This window comes from Podarcis vaucheri (genome assembly GCF_965113315.1).
Source record: "Podarcis vaucheri genome assembly, chromosome: 3".
NCBI classification, from domain to species: domain Eukaryota; kingdom Metazoa; phylum Chordata; class Lepidosauria; order Squamata; family Lacertidae; genus Podarcis; species Podarcis vaucheri.
This window is the reverse complement of record NC_138761.1, coordinates 83,293,114-83,311,811: the sequence shown is the minus strand read 5'-3', so window position 1 is coordinate 83,311,811 and position 18,698 is coordinate 83,293,114. Positions and strand designations below refer to the sequence as shown.

Here is an 18,698-nt window from a genome sequence, read left to right as displayed (position 1 = left end):
GGGAAAGGGAGAGTAGGGTTGCAAAATCTCTTAAGGCTAGGTATGCAGAAGATGGGCTTGGTAGCTAAGGAATGGTGCCCACAGGGTCCCCGGATGTTTGACGGTCTATTGGTCCCTGTGCCACCACTGTGATTGCTTCCCCGCTGCCACCAACCTGTTTCTCTTGGGTACACACGGAGTCTAGACAGTTGTTAACATTAAACCAAATAAACAAGTTTATTGTATAAGCATTAACAAGTTTATGGTTTCGGATAATTTTTCTTGTCAGTTTCTTAATCTTAGTTTCTTTACCAGCCTATACCTTCCTAATAACTTCTAACTGATTATCCCAACTGTCTGTCTGACTCCTCTTAACAGATTCTCTCACTCTCTCACATCAAACTATCCCAACCCACAGACTTATCCTCCCTCTCTCTTCTCTAACACCCGACTGACTCCTTAACAACACTAACTCTAACTCTAACTCCTCCCCTTGGGTTGCCACTGGCCAATCACTTCACACTCATTTAACCCTTTCCTTATGACCCAGCATGATGTCACCTAGGAGGGCAAATGCCACAGTGCCTGCCAAAACTAGCTTGGTGCCTGGTGGGATAGGAATTGAGCCTTGTTTCTGTTGTGGGCATAGGATTGCTCCTGGTGGTAAGGTGGAAGGTTGGGCTGTGCCTGGTGCTTCAGGTTGAAGCCTGATGGATTGTGGGAGAAAAAAACCTGCAAAACCTTACAGGAAATGGTAAGCCTGTGTGATTCTGGCCCACAGATAATAGCCCTTCCCTTGTATACCCTGAAATCTAAAACCCTGAAACTTTAAATCAAACCTAGAGACCTGGCAACCCCTAGATGGTAGAAAGGAAGGACAGAAGAGGCATGGCACAGAGGAGCTGTTCTTTATTTATTGCCGTTTATTAATTGCTTCCCATGAACTGCCATTTATTCATTGCTTCCCAGAAAATATCTAAAAGTGATTGCACAATGAAAACATCAGTAATAAAAGAAATTACAATTTCATATATTTACATAAATGAAAACAGTTTAAAAACAATTATGGACACTCATATGTAAGAACAGTTACAAATCCAACAGAGACCAGGACTGGGATCAAGATTTTCAGTTGTTGGAAAAGGAAGGCGTTCAATAGGTGCCAGAATGACAGTAGAAATGGTTCTGGTCTGAGGGAATAAGTTCCAAAGGGTAGGTTCCACCATACTGAAGACCCAGTTCTTACACTGCACAGAATGGGCCTCTTGAGAAGATGGTATACAGGAGGGCCTTTCCTGCAGAGCTTTGTGATTTGTAGGATTTGCAGAGCTTTGTGATTTGCAGGAGTGAGACCATTGTTTAGGTTAAGAGATGAGAGACAAAAGGGGATAGTCATGGATACAAAGGAGGGCGATGGGTGAAAGCGGGTGAATGGACAGGTATTGGGTGAACAGGAGAAATGGTGATGTGTGGTGTGGGGGTTGGGAACTGTGGTCTAGGGAGGGGTAAGAGTAGTTAGGAGAAACAGAGAAGAAGATGGATCAGAAATAGCCAGTAGAATTCCTGCCCTTCCGGACACATTCTCCGCTCAAGCTAGGACACATACCAGCTTGGAGCAGAAATGTTCCCTCAGATGAGATCTCTGTGGGAGGCCACAAGATGAACGCTGTTACATTTTTAATGCTCTGTTAACTGTATTGGGTCAAAGGTTCAGAAAGGTGACAGCGAGGGCTACATTGCACTTAAACTTAATCATCTGCTTTCCAGTCATGCAGGTGGAAAACTCCTAAGCCTTTCCAGGATGCCAGCCTCTAGAAAATGTGGTGCTATTTGCCTCATGTATAAAAACTTTTAAAACCAATAAAAGTTACAAGCGGCCTTACTGCTGTTTCTACAGGAGACGTACCCAGTGAGCAACAGAACCCAATTTTGCCTTAATATTGGTGAGCCATGGGTAATACAAGGGCCATGAAAATTCAGTTTATATGCAATAGGTTCTCTAACATTGATGGACATTGCTTTTCACCCAGATAGACACTTTAAAGTGACAGGGTGACTAAGCGCTCAGCTAGATCGATGATTTCCACAATCAATCAGTAGCCCAGCTCTATAAATGTTTAGCTAAGAAATGGCATTCATTTGTTTCGGTGGAGCTACCTTTTTATGGGAATTAGCTCCCTGTTACAGAGTTATGCAGAAGACAGGCCTTATAATTGGTCCCCTTTTCCGTCCGATAAAAACTATTCAAGACACTCTCTTTTAAAGTTTAAATAACAAATAACTTTTACTTTGTGTACTTGCACTTGCAGATTAAATATACAACGCTGCTGGGTGTTACTTATGTTACTAATACATATTACATAGTTTTGTATCAAAGATAAATACGGTTGCAGAGTGTTACAGACTGACTATCTCTGAGGCAGACAGCAGCACAACAGAGCACACCTGCTGCTCTAACAGTTAAGACTGTTCATAACTGTCATAATGGTACCAACTGCCATAACTGCCTCAGGCGCATAGGAGCCAACTCCTAGGGGCTAAGGGGTCTTTGCCCCCCCAATAAATATTTGAGGGGGGCTCCCTCCCCCAGTTGATGGGCAATGCCATTCAAATGGTGTGTGTGCACTGTCATCTGATCAAATTTCCAAGCCAGGTTGCACCACTAACAAAGTGTCTCAAAGGGGCTCAAAGACTCCTTCAGCTTCTGGGTGGCTCTGTGGGAACAGCCATTCCAAAAAAAATTGCCACAGCCACCCCTTACCCCCATGAAGCCAAATTTCCTGAGGGAAATGCTCAAAGCTCAAGAAAGGAGGGGATGTTGAAGTAGCAGGGGGGATGTGCATTTTATTTTATGATAGATCAGACGGTTTCCTAAAGCTACAGATGCAAGTCAAATACTGTGGTTGGTAAACACCCCTAGTACATATGCTTAGGATTGCACCCTTAGGCCTTTGTTAATTTCTGCTACATCTGTAGAATCCAACTCTAGATCTTGTGTGATTTCTTTTTCCTGAGAGAAATATGAGGAAAAGTAGCTCTAAGACTAGCTACAAGATTTATTTAAAGCATATGGCTTACAGGTGCCTGACTGTCAGTCTTCATGCTTTCTTACAGAATAGGTACAAAATCAAACACAAGTCCCTACTTTTATCATTTTTCAAGCTAATCAACTTAGACATCAAAGTGGATTTTTTACTCCTCTCTAAACTACCCCCCATGGTACTACCAGAGGCGTACGTGGGGTCCTTTGCAACCTTGGCAAGGAGCTATATCAATGCCCCCACAAAAAAATCATTTTACCACAATAGCCACATTATAAATTGCTACATTTTATGCAACCTAAGTACTTGAAGTGTCCAGAGTGAGGGCGAGGTGAGGAAGAAGGGCGAAAAAGATCACACACCTTTGTGCCGTGGTGTAAGAAGGATGGGAGGCTTCCCCTGTGTTTGACAACGGTGGCACATCACCAACATATATGTCATACACCCCATAGTTTGGTAGGTTATTTTTGCAGAGGGTAGTGTGCCTGGCCTATATACTCGGCAGGGACAGTTTCACAAACCTCTCTGTACACCTCTGGATACTACTTCTGTACCCTAGAGCTTCCTAGTTCCTACAATCAGTACAGTTTTATAAATTCATTCTTATGATTCTCACCCCTGTCATATAGCTAAGATGCCTACCACTTTGCACTACACTTTGCACTATAATCTAGTCAATAGGCTTGGGGAGGGGCTTGGCTAGAGCCAAGATCTAAATGCCTGAAACTCAATTAAAAATCATTTGATCCAAGCCCACTCAACGCACACTCACATGCTTATATTTATAGGACAGCAGTGAGGGGAGGTTGCAGCGCATTGCCAATTTTGCCTGACAATTGACCTTGTGAATGCTCCACCATATATCAAGATTGCTGCTTCGCTGGTAACCAGTCTGAAATATTCCAAACAGAAAATATTGTACTAAGACCTTGACAGATTAAAGCCTTCACAGCATCTGTCAACACACATCTGCACACCAAAATGGCAACTCAGTGGCAGCTTTGCCATTTCACCCTGGTGTGCTTGTGTAACCTACAAACCCAGGTTGCAGAAATATCAGTGCAAAAAAAAAAAAATGTTCCTTTTCTCTCTCCGCACCTATGTGCCAAAGCTTTGTACTAATGCTGAGCTGAGAGTTCTCATATGATAGGCTTTGGTTTAAATTTCCGGGGGCAGTGAAAAAGATGGGGGAAAACAGCCCTAAAGATAGGTGATTTCTCCACCTCCAAATTTCACTCCACACCCCCAAACTGACCCAAATGGTGCTGATTTTACACCCAGGAAAATGGGGACTGCTTTTGGCTAGCCCTGATTTTTTACAGCAGTGAGATAAACATGATCACTTGCAAGTGTTTGCAGACTAAGCCACAGTACAACAGTGCTGTGATATCTGGATAGGAAAATCCTCACAGGTGAAGGGTGTTTCTCCTACAGTGAGTTCAAGCATCACATTGCATTAACTTTTCCTCAGCATACCCAAACATGCATTTTCCTCCTCAGGTTTTTGGGTCTTTCACCTTCATTTCTTTCCTTCCCCTCCTCCTTGTGAAAAGTAATTCCCACTTACTACATCTGTGTTTTCACCCCATTGTGCCTGTCTGAACTAGAGCTCTAAAAAGAAAGAAAAAATTCTTAGTGTTCCTAACTAAAAGGAAATTTCCTCCAAATGTTTTACCATGGTAGGGAATTTCTTTAAAAACATTAAACTGGCTGCTTTTTAATGATGTGTTTAAAATTAAACATTCCCAGATGGGATGTATATTATGGACAAACCATGTCCTTCAGTTCAAGTACCCTGTTTACTTTAAAATCTGAAACTAACTACAAATGCAAACCAGTTTTTATTTTCAAGCACCTGGAAAAAATTACCAAATTCTTAGGTGTGCATTGTAATGAGAACAAATACAGAAGAGTGTGAATTCTTGGGTTTCAATATCTATTTTTAAATTGTTTCCCGAGTAAGCTTTCTATTTAGATTTCATGAGATTCTAACTGCATTTTAAAAAAGGAAAAAAAATCCCAGACGATTATTAAAGACATATTCCTGTAGGTTTTGCACACATAGTTTAAATATTCCTTAAACAGTGTTTCAGATCATCGTTGGCATTCCAGATGAGTTATCTTCCTAAATAAGTTGAATTATTAAACTTTTACTAGAAACACACACTGCGGGGGGATTAACTGTTTTTCAAGAGACACAAATCTCTGCAGTTGCTCAGCTCTGACGGATCTGTTTTTTAAATGGTTTGGCTGCCATCCTGCACACAATTAGGCCTCTAAAATCCAATTGATTTGTGATAGAATTTAAATGGCTTGTGTGTGCTGGATTGCAGTCCAGGTGATTTTAAGGCACATTTTTTGCCTATTATTTTAAAGCCACCTAAAATCAAAGTCTATTAAAACATCACCACATACAGTGGTACCTCTGGATATGAACAGGATCTGTTCCGGAGCCCCGTTCACATCCAGAAGCGAATGCAACTCGCGTCTGTGTGTGCGTGGGTCGCGATTCACTGCTTCCACGCATGCGCATGACGTCATTTTGACCGTCTGCACATGTGCGAGCGGTGAAACCTGGAAGTAATGCGTTCCGTTACTTCCAGGTCACTGCGGAGCGCAACCCGAAAGCACTCAACCTGAAGCAACTTCAACCCGAGGTATGACTGTACAAGATAATACCAGAAGAGAGAGATTATTGTGATCAACTGGTCATGGGACCTTGGAAAGCTGCTCTGTGCAATCTCCCATAATAGTATTGGGGATTCAGCAGGTGGTTATTTAAAGGTGCATTTATCTGCCCCACTTTTTTTGATAGGTTCTCTAATATTTCCCTGTACTGACAAATGGTGAAAGCATCCAACAGATCCTCTTAACTGTTCATCATGGATTTGGTTAAGGACCAGCACCAGAGGCTGACATAGTCAGGCACCTTCCTAGACCCATGCCCCAATTGGGGGGGGGCACAGCCAATCCCGAGAGCCTCCTGGCCTCCTCCTACTCTTTGCTGCTGCCACCTCCTGTTCACCGGCCCTCCCCAAGTGAGTGAGCATTGGGAGGAACAAAACAAGGAGCAGTAACCACAGCACATCTTGCAAACACACCTTCATTAGGAGATGGTACTGGTTAAACCACAGAGCCTAGGGCTTGCCGATCAGAAGGTCGGCAGTTCGAATCCCCGTGATGGGGTGAGCTCCCGTTGCTCGGTCCCTGCTCCTGCCAGCCTAGCAGTTCGAAGGCACATCAAAGTGCAAGTAGATAAATAGGTACCGCTCCTGCGGGAAGGTAAACGGTGTTTCCGTGCGCTGCCCTGGTTCGCCAGAAGCGGCTTAGTCATTCTGGCCACATGACCCAGAAGCCATACGCCGGCTCCCTCGGCCAATAAAGCGAGATGAGCGCCGCAACCCCAGACTGGACCTAATGATCACGACTGGACCTAATGGTCAGGGGTCCCTTTACCTTTAATTTACAACTAGGCCCAAAGGAAGAAACCAGTGAATGGGCAGTAACAACTGTAGACAGAAGAGGCAGGTACTTAGTGAGGTGGGTCCACTGAGAGAATCTCGCCCAAAGACCCCCAAATCTGGAACAAGCATTGATTTGGTTGACCAGCTAGAGCACTTCAGATATTTTCTGTATGGGGGGGCAGGGAGTGCTCATTTTACACAATGTTGTCACCACAGTTTGTCATAAGTATCCTTGGGTGGCACTCCTGTTGTTACTGAATCACAGCTCACATCATCCTTGGCTATTGGCTGCGTCATCTTGGGATGTAGCCCAACAACATCTGGAGGCCCACCCACGCTTGCATGGCTTACAGGGTGATCATTTCCCCCACCCGTGGTAGTCTTACTGCAACTTTAGCAAAGGCACAAGCAGAAAGAACTACAGCTTTCTCCTGTCTTGAGGTGTTGGAAAGCAGAAGCTGCTGAACTTTTTGCTACTCAGGCAGCTTCTAAAAGTTCAAAGCTGCTGTCAAAAAAAGGTGGTAGTCCTAGTGGCTGAAAGGAAGTCTCAGAAATGCTGTTTTTGGTCTCTCTTTTTTGTTCCAGCTTTCTCTTCTCATTTATAATCAAGGGCCAAAGTAGACATTCCATTAAGCATATTTTTGCATTTACGCCAGTGGTGGATTTGACCAACACCACCCCAAGCAAAGTATCAGTTTTGGAAATGTGATTTTCTGCAGGAGGAAAAGATTCAAATCTCTCCCTAGTGCAAGTTACACTGAACACAGGTGCAAGCTATCTCTATACATGTACACGGTTGTGTGAAAGAGCATACGCTTGTTGATTTGTACAGATCAACTATTTGTATATACAGGTGCACAGGTTGTACACTCATTGAATGTAACATGGCAGTGCTCCTGAAGTCTGCTGTAACCCTGACTATCAGCTGATGCAATTTACATCAAAGCCGCATTTTTTAAACCCTAGATGCAAAGGCTCAAAAAAGACAAATGCCTAAATAAAAACAAGGGAATATACTGCTGGTGTTAGCTACAATACAAAGTGAATGTTTGGTCTCACCATCAAGATCAGAGATCAGGAACTAGGTACCCTGTCAGACTACAGTGTCCATCTCTGACCATTGGCCATGCTGTCTGGGGCTGAGGAAGTTGGGGTCCAACATCACCTGGAGTGCCATAGATTCTCCAGTCCCTGATCTAGATATAGCCTTGTTAACAGGGAGCATCTTGCATTATGAGACATTTAGTGTATTTAGAGCAAACTGGTTTTTTCTACTTATAAGTGGGGAAATGAGGAAGGAAGATCTCCAGAAAGTACAGACTGCAAATCATTTCAAAATGAGATATGTCCCAATCACAGAGGCCATACTGAAACATCACCTCATAATTGATTTCTCAATATACAAGTCAGAACATGTCAAGATGAAATGCTTGAGGAACATGGTTAGCTATTATTGTGTTTGCTCCTTCTGGGGTGTGATGGAATGCAGAATGAGCCACATGGCAGGAATTGTTGTTGTTTTTTAAAGCTATAAAATGAAGACGCAGATCTGTTAAATGGCATTCTCCCTTCAGTAGTATACACCATGACTTTGTCCATGGACTTGAACTGCAGCTCCCATCTTCCCTGGCCTTGCTTGCTGGGGCTGATAAGAATTGTAGTTCAGCAAGATAAACACAGGTTCTCAACACCTGATCTAACTCATGGTGTTTTTTGGAAACTACCGCTCAAATGCTATTGACCAGTAAGCAACTGGACACAAACAAACAAACAAACAAACAAACAAATATCATGAACAGCTCACACCATCACTGCCCATGAACTGTCACACCATTGCACTTCCTGGATTTTTTTCATGCAAAAATTTGTGCTTCTTTAGTGGTACAACATTTTGCATGATTGGTGTGGACAGGTGTTTCCTTCTGTACCTCTTCAGGGTCATTGCAGCATCTTGTATTACCAGAGCCCTTATTTTTATCTACGCATTTGCAACATGCCATCCACACCCCTATTCACTCTGTTTCATTTTATCTGATAATTTTTGTACATACAAAAAAACTGACTATTCGACTGTCCCAGGACCCAATTGCCTCATTCCATCTCAAGCTTTCCTTCTCCATTTTTGGAGGTGGTGGTCAAATGGAACAGTGTTTATATTGGTGCTGGTTATGATATACCATAATTTCAAATAGAAGATATAAGAAACGAAATTGGTAGCTGGTTATTTTCATAGGGCTCCTCTGCTCTAAAACTTGTTGACAGATTGGTTCATCAGCCACTGATCTTCTTGTCCTGGGGTCATGATATTGGATAGCAATATCTGTTTCCACACCCTTGTTATGGATACCAAAGTATGTGGTGATGAGTGAATGAGAGCAAACTCTCTCTATAAACCTTCCTTGAGACAAACTCAGGGTATTTTCTCTGAAAAGGTGTAGCAGAAACACAGGGCAAACCGGCACAGCCTGATGTGATTAATACTTCTCTGCTGCTGTTATCTATAGAATCCTCCCCAAATGGACTCATATTTTTGGGACATGTTCACACCAATCAATTCCATGCCCCAGGAAAAGGAACAAGCTAAATGTCCTGCTGATCACTGCTCTCAGTGGGTCTTTCTGCTGCTGGGAAGTTTATGTCTGCCAATATTTGGGGGGTGCTTTTAAGCACATCTATTTTTCAGCAAGTCTGAGTGTTTACTCCTGAGCTGAGCCACAGCTAGGGAGGCCTCAAGCCTACTGCTCAAAATAGAGCCATTCCCATTCAACAGGTCCCAGCCAGCCCTTCCCTGGAGTAGGAAAGATAATGACTGGTGACCTGAGTGAGTTCGCATTGGCCAGTCGACAGGCATTTGACAAATAACAGGAGCCTTAAGCACTGTTTAGGCTCCAGAGAACAAATGTATTAGGCTCCAGAGAACAAATTAGGAGAAAGAGAAAGACAATCACTAAGGTTGTGTGTTAAAAACAATTTCTTCACTTCTCACAGTCTCTTACATTGCAAGTTGTCTTTAAATAAAAGTGCACACTCTCCCCCACCACCACTATCTAATGCTAGTCAGATAGAACAGAAAAAACCCCAAACAAAACCTCTTCAGATTGCATGTTTCTGTTTCATATCACTTGTCAAGGAAAATGAGATGATAATGCCAAAACTACTAGTGCTGTTAATAATATTTATTATTTATATGTTTTAAAAAGAAAAGAGATACACATAGATCAACAGAGAGGAAAGGCATTGCCCACAGGCCCATAATCAAAAGAGGGAAGGGGAGTGTGATGGGAAAGGGGATGGCTTTTTCATCGAACACAGCTTGAGGAAGGGCAAAGCGTCTGCCTTGCATTCAGAAACCCCTAGCTCATCTCCAGGTAGGGCAGGGGGAGACCACTGCCAGGAACCCTGGAGGTCTGCTGCCCGTCAGTGTAGACAATACTCCACTAGATACCGCAATGGTCTGACGCAATGGAAATAACATGTGTCATTGTTTTCAGGTGCTTCATTCTTAAGGTTTCATCTTGCATCCTTTTGGCTTTCAGAGAATATGAAACACCTTTCGGGAAGGAATTTACTTTATGGAAATCCCATATGAGACCTTAAGCACGTGCAGTTTTATTAGCTATATTTTCAAAGCTGGGTTGGGCAAAACTTTAGAGCTGCATCTGAAGAATCTGTGACATTTTCTTTTTAGTGCTGCTTGTCTTTATTTCTCAGAAATAAAGACAAAGGCTGCTCTTTAGATAAATCTGGATATACTGCAAGCCCAGTTCAGTGCCTTTTGTCCATAATCCTGTATTTCCTTTCCTTTTTATAAATGACACTTTATTTAGCTCCCTTTCAATATACTGTGTATATTGAATACTATATACATACTACCCCGCTTTTTCTTTTCTTTTCTTTGAATCAGATTCCCATAGATGATGGAAGTGGAAGAGACAGCTGGTTATTGGTAGGCACTCTGCTATCTTGCACTCTCAATTTCAAAAATATATTTTCTTGATATTATGTGCATTGAGTTTCTAGTGCAATAATCACATACCTATGCATTCACAGGTACCTCCTCTCCAATCTTCTGTTGTAGAGATCCTACATTATTTTTAGGCTGCATACACACTAACCTGTTTACAGGACAAAAATGTGGTTTTTCTCCATCTAGAATCATTGGTGCTCATCCTCAACATGCTGCTTTCAATCTAGAATTATTCTAGAGCCTGCTGTCTACAAGGCTGGGTATAGCTTCATGACACATGGGTTTATCCATACTTCCATTTTTCCTGCCACTTTCCCCCCTGGGGAAAGCCATTTTTAGTGCTAAATCAGAACAAAATGGTGATTAATATACACAGTATAATAAATTATACATTCTTTATCAACCTTCTGAGAAAAATGTGAAACATTAAACAAAGCCACAGAGACTTGCGAACTACCCAACCTAAGATGAACTTATAATGTCTAGTTTCAATAGATTTTTCAAATGCTTAACTCAGTCTTTTAGATAAGTTCATGAAGATACCAACAAAAGGTAAGTTTGGTGTTATTCACAATACCCAGAGATGCTAGTGGAGTTGTATATAGATGTTAATGAAGTTGTAGACAACAGGCTGCCGGCGTTTTGCACCTGTTTTGCCCTGGCAGTCCAAGTAATCGAGAGGCCGCTGTTCGCCCCGATGGGGCCCTTTTACCGGGGCTTGCAGGTAGTCTCTTAAGCTTAAGCCAAGAAAGAGTATTCTCTATAAGACTGAATATCAATATACGTATCAAGACTTTGAGATTAGACCACTGAAGAAGCCCAGAAAACTATCTTGGGCATGTGCTACCTGCAAGGTTGGGTAGTTTGCAAGTCTCTGTGGCTTTGTTTAATGTTTTGTATTTTTCTCAGAAGCTTGATAAAGAATGTATAATTTATTATTCTGTGTATATTAATCGCCAACGTGTTGCATGAGTCACACCACTTCTATCAGCAGCACAGGTTGCATTTTTCTAGCATTAAATCAGAACAGAATGGCAACTGGGTTTTCCGCATATTGCAGTTTGTTCCACTTTAGTCCTAAAGAGCAGGTTTCCTGGATGAAAGTGGCAGGCCAAAGGCAAAACCTCTCAGACCCATGCCTAGAAAGCAGTGGAAAGGGGGGGGGATTGTATGGCCCCATGCTTTCTAGGCATGGGACAAGCGGATAGATCCGCACCTTTTCCTCCCTACATGTGTTCTCTGTCAATGAAGAAGGAAGTGGTAATTGCCATCTTGGCATACACCCACCTGCACTGTCATTGGTTACATCTGCTTTCAAAGGGGCAAACAGTGGAGTCATGCAGAAGCAATCTGCAGTGAGCTTGCGTTTTTGGAAAGGAATAGTTTCTCAGGAAGTGCTTTTCAGGGGGAAAGAATATACAATAGATCTAGATTTTGTGTGGACTATGTGGAAGTACTCAGGGCTCCAATGAGTTTAGAATACAGTGGTGCCTTGCAAGACGAAAAGAATCCGTTCTGTGATTCTCTTCGTCTAGCGGTTTTTTCGTCTTGCAAAGCAAGCCCATTGACGGATTAGCGCTATTAGCGGCTTTTAGCGGCTATTAGCGGCTTTTAGCGGCTTTTAGCGCCTTATCTGCTGATCGGATCAGCTGATAAGGGGCTTAGCGGCTTAGGAAAAGGGGGGAAGGAAAAAAACCCAGCAGGAACTCGCAAGACATTGTCGTCTTGCGAACCAAGCCCATACGAAATTCGTTTTGTGAAGCACCTCCAAAACGGAAAACTTTTTCATCTAGCGAGTTTTCCGTCTTGCGAGGCATTCGTCTTGCGGGGCACCACTGTAATATGTTGCATGTACACAGCCTAAGTTTTTTTTATTATTATTGTTTATAGCCAGTGGCCATTACAGTACAAATCCTGCCAAACAACCAAGACAGTCCAAGGGTAAGTCAAAACATATATATTTTCAGAGCTGCAAATTTTCATAACTTAAAATGTCTCATTGGCCAGCAGCCATCTAATTTTGAAACCATCTGACTGACTTTCTGAAATAAACAGAAGAATCTACCCCTGGGTGAATAGTACAGCAGAATATAGTGTGTGATGTCTCTGATCTGATTCAAGCCATGTATATAATCATTTGTTGGCCCGTTAAAGAATTTACTGGTCAGATTTCTAAAATGAAGTTCAAGAATCAGGGCTCAGGGAGAAGGTGATAGGCTGTGCCTTATGCAAGTGTTCCTTTAGTGATTGTACACATGAATGTCTTTGTATGGGCAATTGGAAGCACTGTCCCTGATCTAGTTCTCGAGTTCCCTGCACACAAAACAGGACAACAGTCAAACCAGAAGAAGTCACCTTTCCAGCTTAACTATAATACAATGCTGTTTTCAGCTGTTTCGTGTAAGAATTGCTTTTGCTGTAATTCTGACTGATCGATTTCCCCATTCTCATCTACTGGACAAGAAGAGAGCAAACCTTATGAAACCAATTTCCAATTATGAGACCCTGCTGGTCTCTGGGGCACACCTGCTGTTTCTTTCAGTTTTCTGGATTCAGCAATTCTCCGAGAGTAAGGGTGGAGTTACTAAAATCCTACTGAATTGATGACTTTCTCTTACACACATGGCAATTCCATACAACACTATGTAATGCCTAGCCAGCTAGAGCAGAAACTTTAGGTTCCATTTAGTTAGTTGTTTTTAAAGTCAGGAAGTTAAATGCGCCATAACAACAACAACAACCCTTCTTTTTTCCATTGCCAGGCTTTAATGATTCTCATACTGGGCGATACAATTGGTCTGTTAACGGGAAATATGTTGAAGGCCCGTTCTTCTTTCCTGAATGAAACACTGGCTGTGCTGACCTTGGCTGGGAGTTTATTGTTACTCACTGTCGTGAAGAGAAAGCAAGAGCCAGTGACAATTTGTTCGTACAATTTAAAATATATTATTGAGCCTTTCAGCCACATTGAGAGTTCTTTAATGATCAGCAGATGTGTTGCCTGTGTCAGTTTTCTTTGGACACAAACAGAATCTGCTCAGCCTGTCCCAGGATCCCTTTGGCCGCTCAACTACATCTCAAGGTCCACTGCCTAGCTAATTTGGTGTTTGCTCCCTTGTGTGTCATTATAACAGGGCTGGGGAGCTTCAGCTGTGTTTTCCTGTGACCTGGTGTCACCCTGAAGCAAGTTTGGTTCTTCCCCTCCTCTCGTTCCTCCTCGGTGCTTAACGACAGTCAAATCACCTAATGAGTGGCTTGAGCTACCGCTCCCGAATTATTTTCTTAAAACAAATTGTTCGTTGTTTTAATTCCACAAGTGATATTAACCCACTTTCATGATCTGCAGAAACTGAAAAGGAGGCAAATATTCATACCGTGGTCAGCAGCCATTTTGAAGCAGCAGTAAAGCAGGAGTTGACCAAGGTGGTCTGCAGACAAGTCCTTTTGCAACAAGTTACCACAATCTATACATCCCCCTTTGCTGCAGGGCTGGCCACTGGGGGAGGGGGTGTACTTTGGCAGCCAGTCATTTTATGAGAAAGTTTCAGAAAGTTCTCTTGTGTTCTTCATCAGTAATAGACTCAGACCTCCTCGCTCTTCCCATTCCACATTTCTACAGTTCTTTGTTGAAATTTATGTGTGTACAATCATAAATATGAAATACTTTCAGTGGCAATGTGAACTAAGAAACTCTGTGATGTCTTTATTATTTGATAGACTCCTAATCTATCCCATCAGCTCAGGGTACATAACACCATAATCATTATTTCAGTTCAGTTAACAAGTGGGGAGGCCTCTAGACACCTTTACCTATGCCTAAGTGTATTTAGAACCATGAGATCAGGGTTGGCAATGTAATTGCCCCCAAGGCATATCCAGGCTGTCATAGCTTTTCCAGCTTCCTCTTTCTTTTCTGAAATGATGAGCAGCCTGCAGGTGAGATCTAGCCCTGCAGGAAATCATTTCTTTCTCAGCACATTAAGGTAGAATCCTTGCCAATCAACACATGTCTCAGATGAGGGTGGGAACTTAGTGTGCAGTGGAAAGCAAAATAACCCTTATTTTGCTAAGAAGGGTTTAGGAGAACGTTAGAACCTCGTGTACTCATAACAAGCAAAAAGCACACTAAAACTAACAGACTCCAAATGTTTTATTAAGCACATATTTGCTTCCAATGGTATGGTTTTCGTCTCCAGAAATTGCCCTTGCAACTTTCCAAGATGTAACATTTCTGCCCATTCTCTTGTAACAGATTGTCAATGCACCAACATGCCCAACATGCTGTAGGCTGCAAATCTTGAACATGCACTGGAGCACTGCAAAGGCTTACTTTCCCTCTCCTTGTATATGCCTTGCATTGGGTATCCAGTAGAGTCACACTAAGGAGGAAGAATCCCACTACTGCAAACTGCCTCTCCCAGTGCAGCGCAGCTTTACTCATGGGATGCTTTTAGTAGGGGCCACAAGGGACTGCAATGGGGAAGGGACAGCAGGGGATGTTCTTGCATGACAATTATTTTGCTTGGCTAGCACTGGATATAGTTACTCGCATACAAAAAGTAACTTATGAGCTTGGGTATTTGCATGTACACAAAACCTTTGGGATTCTTCTCTCACAAAAATGGGGAAGAGGAGAAAAGGACAATAAAGGTGGACCTGCAAAAACAAACAAGCTGTATTCATGCATCTAGCTGTATAGAGTCACATTTTGTCTTCCTGCCTTTGCAGGTGTGTAAACATCGTTAGTGCTCTCTTGTCACCTTAGGATGCATCTATTCATCTGGACCAGGCTTCCTCAACCTCGGCCCTCCAGATGTTTTGAGACTACAGTTCCCATCATCCCTGACCACTGGTCCTGCTAGCTAGGGACCATAGGAGTTGTAGGTCAAAAACATCTGGAGGGCCGAGGTTGAGGAAGCCTGATCTAGACTTTAGGACCCTCCAGACACTAGGTGCTCTGCCCTGTGTCTGCTACTTGTATCGTGATTACAAGTATTTTCTAATTTTAGTGAGACACTGAGATGGTTGTATGTTATTGTTTTATCCGATTTTGTAAACTGTTCTGATTTTCGAATGAAAAGCAGTCTGCAAATGAAATAAATGCTTGTCACTGTCTCGGGCACTGTGGGAAATGGGCCAGCAGCCTGACTCAGTATAAGGGAAGTTTCCTATGTTCCAGAGTGGCAGTCCTGAAATAGAAAATGAGAGGGGAGGTGGTGGGTCATTGGCAGGAAATGAAACTCTCTTGGTGGATACAGAAAGCCATTTACCATAAATGTTATACCACACATTTACACTTTTGTGGAATCCGGGTCTTTCTACCAAGAAAAATCATAATAAATGATCAAAGTGTATTTTCCAGGAAAAGTCTAGTACACTTCAGTTCTGTTGAAATCAAGGTGAACTCTAGCCCAATCCTAAACTGAAATGCACTGAATCACATTGATCTCAGTGGGATTTATTTCCACATGAAATGTGCTAAAGATTCAGTAATCTGTTTCTAGCAGATTTGTGTGTCTTTGTTCTATTAAGTGTTTTTATCTATCACTGGGTTGCAGTTATGGGCTTCAGAATGCTCCACCCTAAGATTGGGCAAGACAAAGACAGCATTTGAAAATAACAAATATTTGATTCAATAAAACACACATATTATTTAAAAAACACCATAGTCGTCTTGTTAAATATGATCTACAGGCTTTTGAAATGTTCATAGTCTATATGTAGTCAAGTATAGGATTTCCAAGCCAAACAAACACATTAATTAATAAAGGATTACTTTCCTTACACGTTCAGGTCACTTTCAGATAACCTGTTTACACAGCATTAATCATGATTTATTTACACAAAATATGCAAGAAGGTTAGATGATAATGGAAATTTATTGAGAAAGACTCTCCTCCCTGAAAGAGAGGGGAGGGGTTGTGGTTGGGAGCCCGAGCTCCGCCTGGCAGGAGGCGAGGCCCCCTGCCTTCAGCTCACCTGGCTGGCGCTCACGCCCCCTCGGTGGGCCACCCAACCAGGTGCCGCTGAGGGGGCGTGTTCAGCAGCTTTTTGCTGCAGCGACAGCCTTTCCCCGGCCTCATTTCTTCATCGTCGCCTCTTCGGAAAGTCACCCACCCTCCACTCCCTTTTAGTTAGGGCTTAGGTTCCTGGCCTTGCTATGGACCTTAGGTTGGTCGCCCCGGTTGCCTGGGGGGCCTGGTAGGAGTTTTTCCACTTGGCACTAGGCTATTTGGTTTTTTCGCCTACCTCGTAGCAATCGTCACAACTTTTGCGGTATTGGTGGGTAGGTTAGGCATGGAATAATGTGTTGTGGTGTGTTGAAGTGCTAGGTGTGGCCATCGCCTATGCCTTCAATTTTTAGGGGTATTCCGTTAAAGGAATCTGGGGGTCGTGTATTCCGTCCGATGCCTGCTTGGCGGGAGGCCTTGGCACGACCCTCGGTGACAACAGGGGTGAGCCTAGAGTCGGATTAGCATCGACAGGCTCCACCTACTGGTGAATAACCCATCGTCCAATGCCTAAGCCAATACCTTTTTCCATTGCTGTAACCAATAAAGTTGTGGCCTTTTCTTGCCCATTAACCATATATCACGTGTCCTTGTGTCTTTATTTCACCACACGGGGGTCGGGTCCTCGAACCACAATTCATTCTTATTTGTTTGCATCAAAGTTAGACAATGTTGCAACAAGCATGTGTTATTCCACAACTTCCAGTGCATTTCCCCTTTCTTTATTACAAAAAGTCTGATTTCGTGGAAAGTGGGTTTGTTGCACAAGCGCACCAAATCAATGTTTATTGTGTAAACTGAGTTTGTCTGCATATTATTGAATTCCGCCCACAAACAGTGAAATGCCCTCAGGGTTTGTGCCTTGTCATTGGGTTGTTCAGGGGAGAAAAGGGAGCTATAGTGGGCTTTTAGTTAGAGCATATATTGCCTTGCAACTAAAATTGGAGTTTACAGGTCTTTAGGAATTATTCTTGAAGCAACAATTTTTGGATTTCAGAATATTGTTGAACTCCTCAATTCAGAATTTATTTTTATTTTTTCCACTGAGGGAAACCTGGTAGGGATGGGTGAATCTGTCAGTTATGGTTTCTCTCTGTTTTTCTTTTTTCCAGGTTAGGTTCTCCACATTATCACAGTGATTTGCACTTATTTTTAGAAAGTTCTCAAAAAAAGTTCACCAGCAGATTCATTAAGTTCAGAGGCTGAATATGCATCTCTGCAGAACAGTTTCCCCTAATATAATGTATTTCTGTATGCTATTTTCACTAATGCACACTTCACCACGGCATATGTATTTTTGTACGCATTACTTATCTAGTAAACTGAATTGCAAAATTCAGAGAAGTGCCAATTTTGAAGAATGGCAGTGTTTCAGTTCACACATTATTTCACATTAGTTAGGCTCACCTTTAAATGTGAAATGAATCAAATTTCTCCCACATCCCTACTTGTATATGACACTGGTCTTGTTTCATTGCTCCCTGTATGTTTGTTATAATTCTACCGTGATATGAAACTTGAGATTCCTTGACATTGCACACATGAAAACCAGAGCAATGCCTGACTTATGTTTCTGAAGGATATAATAACTGCAGACTAATGCAACTCATCAGGTTTCTGATGAACTGCATTCATAATTCATCACTGCTCCCAGATGCTAAAAAAGACATAACTTTGAGCAGGAGAGAATCATGATGTGAACTAAATATTTTGGTGTTACTGCATTTCCCCAGTTGAGTTGAGCTGAGTTGTCACATTTAAGACTGATAATATTAACATAGTACTGCATTGTTTAATTGAGGATAACCAAAGTATATTACAGGAGCTCAAAAACCAATACTTACTGGTTTTCTTTAAACATTTATCTAGGATTTCAAGGCCGGTTACAAAAATAAATAAATCAATGCAATAACAACAACAACAACAACAACAATAATAATGCAAAAGAAGAAGCAGGTACATTAATGTATGGACGGTACAATCCCACGGTGGTAGTATAAATATAAAAGTAGGTCTATCCAACACCCTGATGAGCTCAAGCTAGCAGGGCAGAAGTGATTACAGAGAAACACTTCACTCTGTGTCTGAGTGCACCCTCCTATTTTGCACTGAAGTTTCTCTGTGAAAACCCTCTCTTGAAGGCTCAGTCGCAGCAAACGAGGATCTGCAGGAAACCTAAATTTCCATTTGCTCCAATTCAGCTTTAAAGAATGAGTTTTCACGGGGGGAAAAGGCA

The 18,698-nt window shown here is 42.3% G+C and overlaps 1 protein-coding gene across 6 annotated transcripts; it reads left to right on the top strand.

Annotated features, from left to right (window-relative positions):
• Positions 1 to 202: 202 nt before the first annotated feature.
• Positions 203 to 16,028, top strand: LOC309529159 (uncharacterized protein). Of its 6 annotated transcripts, XR_014218097.1 has the most exons (6): positions 789 to 2,593; positions 5,624 to 5,677; positions 7,070 to 7,251; positions 10,389 to 10,430; positions 12,342 to 12,392; positions 13,214 to 13,412. XR_014218097.1 is itself a non-coding variant. In XM_082216963.1 (5 exons), the coding sequence occupies exons 1-5, from the start codon at positions 731 to 733 to the stop codon at positions 13,544 to 13,546; spliced, it is 483 nt and encodes a 160-aa protein (XP_082073089.1). In that variant the 5' UTR covers positions 203 to 730; the 3' UTR covers positions 13,547 to 16,028. The 6 variants fall into 6 exon arrangements, 3 of the variants coding, with proteins under 3 accessions (XP_082073089.1, XP_082073090.1, XP_082073088.1); XM_082216963.1 differs by lacking the exons at positions 789 to 2,593; positions 7,070 to 7,251 and adding an exon at positions 203 to 733 and having other exon boundaries at positions 13,214 to 16,028; XM_082216964.1 differs by lacking the exons at positions 7,070 to 7,251; positions 13,214 to 13,412 and adding an exon at positions 13,798 to 16,028.
• Positions 16,029 to 18,698: the final 2,670 nt, after the last annotated feature.

What these genes read in the sequence shown, in the direction of transcription:
- LOC309529159 (XM_082216962.1), top strand. Translation starts at nt 2,573, where the DNA reads ATGGGCAATGCCATTCAAATG. An exon ending in TGAAGCAACTTCAACCCGAG is followed by an intron (nt 5,678 to 10,388) that starts GTATGACTGTAC and finishes TCTTTGAATCAG; the next exon opens with ATTCCCATAGATGATGGAAG. An exon ending in ACAACCAAGACAGTCCAAGG is followed by an intron (nt 12,393 to 13,213) that starts GTAAGTCAAAAC and finishes TTCCATTGCCAG; the next exon opens with GCTTTAATGATTCTCATACT.